Source organism: Rattus norvegicus, chromosome 4 (assembly GCF_021556685.1).
Source record: "Rattus norvegicus strain SHRSP/BbbUtx chromosome 4, alternate assembly SHRSP_T2T, whole genome shotgun sequence".
NCBI lineage: Eukaryota > Metazoa > Chordata > Mammalia > Rodentia > Muridae > Rattus > Rattus norvegicus.
This window is the reverse complement of record NC_141537.1, coordinates 72,550,211-72,562,573: the sequence shown is the minus strand read 5'-3', so window position 1 is coordinate 72,562,573 and position 12,363 is coordinate 72,550,211. Positions and strand designations below refer to the sequence as shown.

Below are 12,363 nucleotides of genomic sequence, written 5' to 3'. Positions count from 1 at the left end.
TCATCCACTTGTCAGTTTTGATGTGAACCCAGATAAATTCCCTAATAGTTTCTGCCAGGCTCCTTTTACCTCCTTATTCCTTAGACTATAAATCATAGGGTTCAGCATGGGCATCAATATGGCATAAAAAAGGGAAATCAACTTCTCCTGAAGGACCGAGGGGCTGGAGTGGGGCTGGATGTAGGTAAAAATGGTGGTACCATAGCATAGTGTTACCACAGTGAGGTGGGAGGCACACGTGTGGAAGGCCTTTCTCCTTCCCTCTGTGGACTGGATTTTCAGAATGGTGGAGATGATCTGGATGTAAGACAAGAGAACTAGGAAAAAAGGGGTCATAAGCAAGACAATGCTAGAAACCATGATCACAATTTCATTGGATGAAGTGTCCACACAGGCCAATCTGACCACAGCTAGAATTTCACAGGAAATGTGATCAATATACTTATTTGTGCACATGGGCAGCTGGAAGGTGATAGCAGTGTGCACAAGAGAGTTGAGGGAACCACTGACCCAAGATGTGATGACTAGCCTTGTGCATAGCCCTGTATGCATGATGACTGAATACCTTAGAGGATCACACACTGCCACATAGCGGTCATATGCCATCACTGCCAGGAGAAGGAACTCAATCCCACCCAAGCCCAAGGAAAAAAATAACTGGGCTGCACAACTTAGAAATGGAATTGCTTTGCGTGTAGCAAGGAAATGAGCCAGCAACTGGGGGACTATGCTTGTGGCATAAGACACATCTACCAGGGACAGATTGTTGAGAAAGAAATACATGGGAGTGTGGAGTCTGCTGTCCAGTCTGATCAGAAGAATGATGAGGAAGTTCCCCAATACTGTCAGCAGGTACATCAGCAGGAACAGGATGAAGAGGGAGACTTGAGTGTTCCAGTCACTGGACAGGCCAAGGAGGATGAATTCATGCACCCATGTCTGGTTGTCCTGTTCCATTAAAAATGTGGTGATTAATAATCTGCACAGAAAGTAGGCAAGAAACACAAGCAGTCAAGTAAGCATTGAGGTTCAAGTAAAATTCCACAGCATATGCGACCTGCCAGCAATTTTATCAGTTTTCAGTTCATTCATGAGACTATGGTAGTAGGCTTTTTATGAACTGCTTCAGACAAACAGCCCAGTATCATAAGGACAGTGACCTAGAGGATATAGTTATATCTCTCTATAAGATAGAATCTGAAAGATAGTATCTTAAAGGAACAGTTGTAACCTGAATGTGAGACAGTATAGTTTTAAGCACTATATTTTCTTTTACCCATTTACTTTGTTTTGGGGCAAAGAAAATGTAGTAATTGGCTCTGGTATGTAAAACGATAGATGATGTAGAGACCTAAAGTTTTAAAACTACTTAAAATTTGTTACCTAACTTAATCTTAATGAAATTCAAAACTCAATTACAAAATAAATCAATTGTTCTGAAGATTTAGCCATTTGTGTCAAGATCTAGAATCAGAAAATATAGTTTTAAATCCAAATTTTCTCCAGCTGGTATCTCATTCACATGTCATGGTAAGCACTAATACATAAAAAGGCTCACATTCTATAATTCCCAAGCGCATTAAGCATGGGAAAGTCCTTTGTGTAACATTGCTGTAATGCTATGACAATACTGCACACTTGTAGCAACCTAATTGCCATACTGTGGTACATAAAAACTAAATGTGGTCTACTTCCTATATATTTCCCACAAAGTAGACAAATACTTTGACAACCTTCAAGAGAAACCTTTGGTCTTATTGACAGGCTGTAGTGTCTCCTGTTGTTGGTGGTCTGAACAAAGGTGCCATAATGGTACCCTGATCTTGGTGTTTTCTCTTTTTACCTTAGTGTTCCTACGGACCTCTTCTTTGGGTGTCAGTTGAAAAGAAAGCAACAGGGATATGGAAGCTTAGCCATCTAGATGAAAGTGACAGAAGGAAGGCAGATTGTTAAAGATCTATTATCAGTGTTAAATAGAATAAGGTAGGGAATCTTCCAAATGTCCACTGGAGTGTAAATTCCCTTCAGATTTTTTTGTGTCCTACAATAGTTTTTTATAGTAATAGGAGTAAGACACAATGCCAATTGTAAGTATTGAACAGAAGCAGATGTTCTCTCTAAACATCTTCTAGGACAGACGTGTTGTTATTTCTCCTCCACATCTGCTTGGTCACCAAAGCCACAGCTTGAAGAATGCATGAAATAAGGAAAAATCAAAGGAAGATCAGATGGAAATATCCAAGGGAAGAGACAGAGGACCTCGATCATTTCTGAAGCCTAAAGGAGGGGAGCTAGCGCACCTCAACTCTCTCCTCTCATAAAGAACAAAACTAAGCAAATGGCTCCAGAAATGCCCAGTTTATAAGGTCTGAAAAGGTGCACTTTCTCCTCTCGCACAATTCTACAACATCTACATGAGTAGTTTACCATAGTTTGTTGTCTTCAGCTAGCTTTAATGTAAAGAGCTGTCATATAGTGTGCAAACCAACACCGTTCTACTACTTCTATTTTACTGATTATAGCAAGTATTATCAGTTGTATGTTTTACAACAAAGTACACTAATAATTAAGTAATTCTTACATCTACTTTTTAGATGAACTCATTTTTGATATGTTAAATGGCTAATATTAGGACTGTTTTTGTTATGAATGTCTAAAAAATAAAATAATGATAAACAGAATCTTCTTATTGTGGAGGACCCAATAGAAGAAGGCACACTGCAAACATATGTATTACATTGTATTGATGGCATGCAACACATTGGGTCCAAGTAAGAAAGCAAAGTTTTAGTTAGCAGATAATGAAATTGCAAAAGAGTAGAAGATGAGCTATTTGCAGTAAAGATCAGTTTTCTCAGCTAAAATTATACCAATGCTTCAGCCTAGGAAAAAGAAGTTCCACATGTTTCAAACTTTATTAAGCAATTATTTCCCAAAACAAAACAACAGGACCCTAATGTCTCAATGGCTCTCAAAGTCTCAAATGTCTCAAAGCTCATAAACATTCAAATTCCTCTCTCATTTTTTTGCATGCTACAGTGTAGCTTAAACACTGGATTTTAGTCTGTTGTTTTAAAAATAAAGTAATTCTGAGTAGAAGATTTTGAGCACATAGATGATTAAAATTTTGCTATATCAAGTGTTAGACTACACTTTAATAAATCAAATATTGTTTTACCCCTATTCTACCTTGATGACTATCCCCAACATTCTACGAGGTTTTGTTCAGTTTAAACTATTGTCTTAGAACTCCAATTTTTGAGAACTGTTACCTTAAGAAGACAAAAAGAGAGATTCACACAAGTAGGCTAGTGATGAGCTAATTTTTCTCTGGATAAATTTTGCTTTAGCTATCCTGCCTCCCTTTTAAGAGTGTCTTCTGCCATTTTATCCAAAAGTCAACTAACTTCATGCCTTCTCTCTGCACCAGAATAACGTTCAGGCAGATGTGAGGCCCACTGAACAATTTTCCTTTACCCTATCTGCTTTTAAAAACAATACTTTTGGAATTTAAGACATACCTAATCAAATAAATGATTAATGGCAACTTCTCAAACAGTGATTTGGTGATGTTTGCTATTAACATTTAGTATCTAAAACTTTGGAGTTGGGCATCATTTGGCTAGTATATTTTCATTTACTTAAATTTGAACAGTTGGTTGCTCAGGTGAGACTCCCATTCATGTCCTTCTTACTCCATCTCTACAGGATGCCTGAGTGGAAAAAACTACATCCAAATAAGTATAGGACTTCTAAAAATAAGACACTCCATTACATTTTCATCTAATGCACCTTCTTCATATTTTGAGTGAAATAAAAATGATGCATTAGAGAAAGTGTGGACCTCTGTTTATCAGAATAGACATGAGAAGAATAACCCATAGAAATTTACCCAAATAGAAGAACCACTCACTCTTTTGATGCTACACCGCCATCGTATCTCATGGCAATCTGGATAGGACTTTTCATATGGCTGCTCACAGGACTTTCTGACAAGGTCTTAACTGAGTTTAGTTGTCCTTATTGTTCTGTGAACCAATGCTCCACGACCCTGATTTGATTCTTTCAAGGAAGAGGCAGTCAGGATGTGACACTGAAGAACGATTTCTATTTGCAATTATCACCCTTATATTACCATGTCCTCATAAATGTTTTATACCTTTAAGACCATGGAAAATTATTTCAATTTAATTAGATGTTTGTGTCAGTAACTTGCATTCTATCATCTCAAGAATAGTTGCATTAAAAAAAACTCATACTAGGTATGCACAGTATAAAAGGATTTCCCAAAATATCATCCTTCAGAAAAATAATTTTGTCCAAATTCATCACTATAAATAAGCATAGTTATCAACTTTGTATCAACTTTTAAAAGTCCAATATCAATAGTATTGATCCTCAGTGGTTATTTCGTCACCTATATTACAGAGATAATCCCCTATAGTTTTCTATTGGTGCTGCCCTAACACTCATGGATAAAATTCAAGAAGTTTTACTCCCAGAAAAAAAAACTTGGGTATTATCATATTTTTGCTCCATTGAGTCCAAATCATATTTGGCTTCCTTCTTGGAATACATTATGGTCTTAGCTGCAATAAATTAGTCCTGAATACAAGCACACAGCCTATGTTCAACAGAAAGTTTTCTCTCATGCTTACTTAAAAAAGCAGAAACTTACCTTTATCCAGTTGACTTGTCAATGGCAATTATTCCTTTCTCCACAGAAATGTTCATGTTCATGTGTGTGGCTGCACAGCTGGATTCTGTACATACGCTGCAGTCTTTGTGGGCAGGCGTATTTTTACCATCCTTACATTTGGACACAGAGAACCCCAGGGACAGTGAGGTGGGTGAAATGCCAAAGATGATTTTATTCCTGAGAGCACTGTTGACTTTTCTTATTGGGGTCTCATTTTCCTGATCATCTCCTGGATTGGTCACTGACTTTTTCGGAGTCTAATTATTGACACAGTCTTTAAACAGTCACAGTCTTGAGATTCATTTAGTGATCTGTTTTGTTTTGATTATATTATGCAAATCCCAATCTTCTTTATTTCTCTTGTTCCATATGTCTAGGATATTCTTTACAGTATTCTGCTCTTTGTTCTATAATACTTTCTTACTGATGATTCAAGGACTAATCCTGACAAGACAATCAAGAAAGTTCTAATATAAGCCCACTTTATTTCCTCAGTTTTTATGACTTTGATAATCAATTTAATCTTCCTATATTTGAAGTGTTTCCTTTGAGAAAAAAGTAAAAAGTTATAATATGTACACAGCCGAAGAAGAAATTGAGACAAGCCACTTCAAAGACATTGAAATATTATCTTTTTGACAAATGTAATATTCTACTGCAACTCATGAATGTCCATACCTAAGTACACATTTTATTAACCTAGACTTTGTTCCATGTTCTTACAAAATTGATGCAGGATTCATTTATTAGGTTTCCAGTTTTAATTAAAACTATTCTTTCCTTAACCTCTCTCTCCAGAACTGAAGTCTTTAACGTCAAGCTCTTGTGGTGACCATGTCCCTCAGCCTTGGGCCTCTGGAAAGCTGAATGGTTTCATTCCAACTCCTGTAATCTTGGGTTGAGATGACCCCAGCATCCACACTTCATATATCCCACACAGATAAGATCAGTATTTGTTCTGCCTGTCTTGGAGCTTCTGTTTACATCTACCCTCTACTGACACTTTTATTAAAATTTCCCATACTTGGTGATATGGACGCATCTCCTTCAATCCAGAATTGTATTGCATAGGCTGTTCCTTCTATTCAGAGTGATGGACTGTGGAGATGTCCCAGTTGTCCTAGCTCCATGACTCTAAAATTCCCTGAGATTACTTTAGAGAAGCTAATGGGGGGAGCCCACAGGTAATCCCAAGTGAGCTAACATATAACACTAATCAAAGTGAGACAATAGAGGCTGCTCTGGTGACCTGGAGCCAGCTGAGTCCCTCAGGAACTTTTTACAATGGAGCATTAATTGCTGTCACCACTCCCAAATCTCAGGGGCTGGGTCACCATTCTGCCCTTCCTCTCCCTATGGACAGCTGTCCTTCATCACTTTAACTCAAGCTGCATTGAATCCTTAGCTCTCCCTCTCTCTCTTAAAAAAAAAGACATAAACCAACTCTGTGACATTTTTATCAAGCTTTCATAAAGTACAAATTACCCCCTCAGTGCTATGTTCCAAGGAGCTTGGATGCTCCTGCATCTAAATCAGGTGAGAAAACAACTGTTCTTCTTTTAGATCCAGGAGGCCTTCCTTTTCTTCATAGAGACACAAGTGCTATGCTTCTTGTTAGGATACATTCAAAGAGTATAGTGAGCTGCTAGAACTCTACAAGTCATAGTTGATAGATAGTACGTGCCTCACAGTAAGATTCAAGTCCCAAAATGATGACATTGCCTGGAAATATTTAAGACTCCAAATAAACAGACAAATTAGTTTTATGGTTTACAGGGCAAATGGCTACACTAAGAATTATTCAAAACAATGTAAAAAAAGCTTATTTTGTAGTCCTCTTCAAATGTTTCAACATATGTAAAGAGATTCAATGCAATTTTGAAGTCAGGTTCACACTACCCATGTTTGGCATACTATTTTTCTTCTTAAGGCCCCAAGTGAATCATTTACTTATTTCTCATTTCTAAAAATTCTTCTGCATCATTACCTACATATCTACTGTTTCGCAACTGGTGATCACTGTTCCAACTGTCACACTTTCATTTTCTTACCTACCTAGTAACCCACCACAAAACTCCATCAGTGAACTCTTCCATTTTCTTCTATCTTATAATTCTGACTCTGTTTCCCTACAGTAAATTTATTGTATGGCAAATTATTTATACTCATTGATGCCATTTGAGTGTAAAATTTCCTCAAATTGTCTTACATGTTTGAAAACTTAGCTTCCAGAAGTTTTGAGATGTTGTAAAACCTTTAGAAAATAAAGCCTTGCTAAAGTAAGTTGGTCACTGGCCCCATCAGTTTCTGTCTATTCTGTATCCTCATTGTATATATACAGGGACCAGTTGTCTTATGCTCCTACTGCTGTGTTTTCATTGCTATGATGGATTTTATTCCTTCTTAAACTATCAACTAAAGCTCTTTCTCCCTGAAGTTACTTCTTGCCAGGTATTTGGTCACAGCAATGAAAAAAGTAAGTAATACAGAAAATTAGTATTGAGAAAGGGGACTATTACTGTGATAAACCTGACCATGTGGTTCTTAAATCTTTAGAACTGGTTTCCATTAAGAATGAAGAGGAGTGGGGTTGGGGATTTGGCTCAGTGGCAGAGCGCTTGCCTAAGAAGCGCAAGGCCCTGGGTTCGGTCCCCAGCTCCGAAAAAAAGAACCAAAAAAAAAAAAAAAGAATGAAGAGGAGTGGGAAGGGTTATGTGGGAGGATTTGGTAGGGTGAAAGGAAAAGGAGAAATAATGTGATTAAAATGCAGTCTCCAAAATAACAACAACAGAAGGTATAAAATGCTATAAGTAGAGACTAATGGGCCATCTGGTTGGGTGTTTAGAAGACCATAATGCCAAGAGAAATATAAATAATGGAGGCCTGGCTCTTGAAATTTCAGAGGAAACCAGAGTTACTTGGGAACTGGGACAGAGGCTCTTTGTTTTATACTCTGACCAATAATCTGGGCACATTTAGTTTGTATCCTGAGAATTTTCTGAGAATGAATTAAAAGATAATTTTTGGGTGGAGGAAATCCTAGGAAAAGTTCTTACCTAGGCTGTGTCCCAGCCTCTGTCACTCCTGTTATCTAGGTCTACAAGGAGACAGCAACAAAGAGTTATACAAGAGGGATAGAACATAGCATTAGAGAACTGCCAGATGCAAACAAGGCAGGTGCAAATGTAGATGCTTTTGGGGATTTAGCTCAGTGGTAGAGCTCTTGCCTAGCAAGCGCAAGGCCCTGGGTTCGGTCCCCAGCTCTGAAAAAAAGAAAAAAAGAAAAAAAAAGAACTGCATGCAAATGTAGATGCTAGTGTTAAAGGAGTACATTCCAATAACGACAGAAAGGAATATCTGGGAACAGAAACTTATTGGCTAAACCCCAGGACCAGCCCATCTAGATATGTCATTGGCATGGAGAACTCTGTGCCGACTGGTAGTCATGATCTTCATGTGGGGGTCATGGTCATGTGCTCCATGACAGGAATTGGGTCAGGAGCAGATGAAACACCTATTTGTCTCATGGTAAACCTCATGCTCTGCACTGGAAAAGTAGGAAAGGTACCTGAGGAAGACTCCACCTGCTCAAGGTCCCATCTTGTAATAATCCAAATTTATTTGAAATAAGAGAGAGCCTGAACTGATACTGCCCAAACAGGTATTTTCAAAGAATCACCTGTCAAAAAATACAGATGCTGCTTTAGCTACTAACCATGGATGATAGCCAGATAAATTTTGAGCTGGCATCCAAACTTGGCAGCATCAACCACACGATGCTGATATCACGTGGTTGAAAGATGCAATGATAAAGGCATCACGGAAGCTTATAACAAAGTGCCAGAAACCCAGGCAATGTGTGGCAGATTTGGAGTCCCTGAAAAAGGAATTATGTGAAGTTGTGAAGATGAAGTTTAAATAGGAATGGAGAACCCATTTGCTGGCGATAACAGGACCGTAAAAGGGCATCTACTGAGGAAAGGGACAAGCATAGATTGGAGCTGTAGCAGGCAGCCAACCTGAGTGTGATTATCCAAGTCCTCCAGAGCTTTAATGGTCCCATCGTGTGCCCTAGATGACAGCCATGGAACTACAGTGTTTGGTGTTTAACCTTCTGTATTTTGGTCTGTCTTTGTTATTGCCTCCACTCTGGTCCAACTTCTGCCTTGCCGCAAGTGTGTAAAGGCCCGCTCCAGCCGACAAAACTGAGGCATTAGGCTAACGTAGCCTAAGATGAGGGCCCAAGGCCCATAAGAAATGAGGCAGACTAAGGTTAAGGAGACATGGGTTCTGCTGGAAACCATGAGGAGTCTGGAACGAGGGAACTGCAGGCTTGGGACAAGCCCGGAGTAGGGAGGAGGGGAAGGGTCCAAAACCCGGAACACCCAGACCAGCTAGAAACCTCAAGGAGGTTTGTTTGTTTGTTTTTTTTTTATTAACTTGAGTATTTCTTATATACATTTCGAGTGTTATTCCCTTTCCCGGTTTCCGGGCAAACATCCCCCTCCCCCTTCCCCTTCCCTATGGGTGTTCCCCTCCCAACCCTCCCCCCATTGCCGCCCTCCCCCCAACAGTCTAGTTCACTGGGGGTTCAGTCTTAGCAGGACCCAGGGCTTCCCCTTCCACTGGTGCTCTTACTAGGATATTCATTGCTACCTATGAGGTCAGAATCCAGGGTCAGTCCATGTATAGTCTTTAGGTAGTGGCTTAGTCCCTGGAAGCTCTGGTTGCTTGGCATTGTTGTACATATGGGGTCTCGAGCCCCTTCAAGCTCTTCCAGTTCTTTCTCTGATTCCTTCAATGGGGGTCCTATTCTCAGTTCAGTGGTTTGCTGCTGGCATTCGCCTCTGTGTTTGCTGTATTCTGGCTGTGTCTCTCAGGAGCGATCTACATCCGGCTCCTGTCGGTCTGCACTTTGCTTCATCCATCTTGTCTAATTGGGTGGCTGTATATGTATGGGCCACATGTGGGGCAGGCTCTGAATGGGTGTTCCTTCAGTCTCTGTTTTAATCTTTGCCTCTCTCTTCCCTGCCAAGGGTATTCTTGTTCCCCTTTTAAAGAAGGAGTGAAGCATTCACATTTTGATCATCCATCACCTCAAGGAGTTTGAAAGAAGAACCACAAGGTCTGGTGATGAGCCAGGAGCCAGGGGAGGGAGAATCTCTAGCTTTGCTCAGAAGTGAGCTTCTGGGAGCACAGAGAGGGTCTTCTATGAGAGATGTAGGCAGAGTGGCTCTGTATTTTGAAGGCTCCCTGCTCCAGCGATTCTTGATAAGAGCAACAGTTCTTGCTTGTTCAAATGGTTTATTGATGGTGAAAAATGGATGCATGTGGCTTATTTAGAGTGGACAAGAGATTAAGTACCGCTTGCAGAAAGGAATGTCTGGGAACAGAAACTTACTGGCTAAACACCGGAGCCAGCCTATCTAGATACCCCATCAGCATGGAGAACTCTGCTGACTAGTGGTCACCATCTTCATGTGGGGGGTCGTGGCCACGTGCTCCATGACAGGAACTGGGTTGGGAGAAGATGAAACACCTACCTATCTCAGATATGAGATTACTGCTTCATTGAGAGAAGCACCACAGAGAACTTCTCCTGGCATTCTGGCTAGTGTTGATGGCTCCTGCTGACTCTTGCAGATCAGGTAGAGGCTAGGCGGTTTCTAGTGGATTGCTGATCTGTGTTTGGTGACACTTTCAAACTGGACTGCTGGTATCCTGACAGCAGAGAATGGAATCAACCGCAAAGAATTACTTCTTAACGGGTCCACATCCCCTTATTCTATTTACCATCTTTGCTCCCTAGAAGCGTTTGGGCACCTTTAGGTTTTGAAAACTCTAAGCCTGCAGCTCACTATAGACTTGGCTGATTTCCAGGTCCTCCAACCGTTTATGCTTTCTGTCTGTGATGAGTGAAGAGCCGCTTGTCTTACATGCTCCTATTGGCATGGTGTTCTATGTTCACTGGTCCGGAATCAATGTAGAGAAAGATTATAAACTGAAATGAAACCCTGAACTATATCTTCACTCTCTTCAGTTGTTTATGTCAGGTGTTTTACCAAGCAACATAAATTCTGATGAGCAAGATTCAGCATCAGATCTCAACTCAGTAAGTAAGCAGCATCAAAGTCAAACATAATCCAAGTTTCATACTCTTCTTGCCCTAGGAATCACCACTCATTCTGCAGCTATTTCTTTTCTTAGAATAAGACAAGGACTTTGACTGACACAAAGGTCCCTTTTAGGTATCTAATTAGCAACTGAAACACTTCCCTCCAGAAGTGTTTATAAAAGGCACACTGACGCATTATTAATTCACATACTTATTATTGCAAAGAAATATGATAAGTAGTCATTGTATGAGGTTCATGCATATAATTTCAGTAAGCCACTTCCAGTGAAGAATTGATTTTTCAGAAGTTTGAAAAAGTGGCAGTGGAGAAAAAGTCAACTTATCAACAAGCAAACTCCTAGATCCAGACTTTGAACAAGATGTAAAAATTACCTCAAAATGCATCAGATCTAGAATACAATGGGCCAGAGCTTAAAAGAACTGAATCACAGACTAAACACTGATGAAATATGACCTTAGACCAACCAATTATTCCATCTATAGGAGGACACAAAAATCATGTTCTACAATTAAAAGTTCATTAAATCAATTTTCTCAAAATTAAGACTTCTTTAAAGACTTCATTAAAGACATCTTTAAGAGAATGAGATGACAAACCACAGACTGAGTGAAAATATTTGCGAATCAAATGAGTTATAAAACATTTATATCCAAAACATCTAACAAACCCTCAGAACTCAACTGAGAGTTTGTTCATAATTGACAAACATTAGTAATAATTGATATGTATTCTATCATATTAATATGCAAAGGTTACACGTTAGTAAAATGGAATGTTGTACATGGATGAAAAGAATAAATGACTAAAACATGTAACAACATAAATGTGTCATAAGTGTATTATGCAACAGATAGACTTCAGTCCCTACTATTCTATTATAATCATGTGGTGTTATGCAATAGGAAAATGTGGAGTGATCAGAATCTGACCCGTGGTTGCTAGCAGCTGGCTTCCAAAAGGACTAGCAGAGTTCAAAAGTGGACAAGGGTATGTTTGGATCCATAAAGCTTTTCTGTATCTTCAATACAGTTGTGTTCCATGATTTCATGTGTTTTTATTTTTTTTCTTACCCCAAAAAACTTTTCATTTGTTAATGCTATAATACATGAGAAGTGATAATAATACAAGGTTAAAAGTATTTCCAGATCTAGTCTTGATAGGGATCTGTCCCATTAAAGTATTTGTAAAAGTAATGGTTATTAGAGTCAGATTTATGTGGAAGCAAATTGAACCACAGAAGTTATTTTTTCAGAGATAAAAAGACATTTAAGGTATCTGGCATAACTTTCTTTTTTTTTCCTCTATCTTTATTAACTTGGGTATTTCTTATTTACATTTCAATTGTTATTCCCTTTCTCGGTTTCCGGGCCAACATCCCACTAACTCCTCCCCCTCCCCTTCTATATGGGTGTTCCCCACCCCATCCTTCCCCCATTACCACCCTCCCCCCAACAATCCCATTCACTGGGGGTTCAGTCTTGGCAGGACTAAGGGCTTCCCCTTCCACTGGTGCCCTACTAGGCTATT

The 12,363-nt window shown here is 39.4% G+C and overlaps 1 protein-coding gene across 1 annotated transcript; it reads right to left on the bottom strand.

The window, feature by feature from the left end:
* On the bottom strand, nucleotides 1–957 carry Or2f2 (olfactory receptor family 2 subfamily F member 2). Its single transcript, NM_001000850.1, has one exon. The coding sequence runs from the start codon at nucleotides 955–957 to the stop codon at nucleotides 1–3; it is 957 nt and encodes a 318-aa protein (NP_001000850.1).
* Between the last annotated feature and the right edge of the window lie 11,406 nt (nucleotides 958–12,363).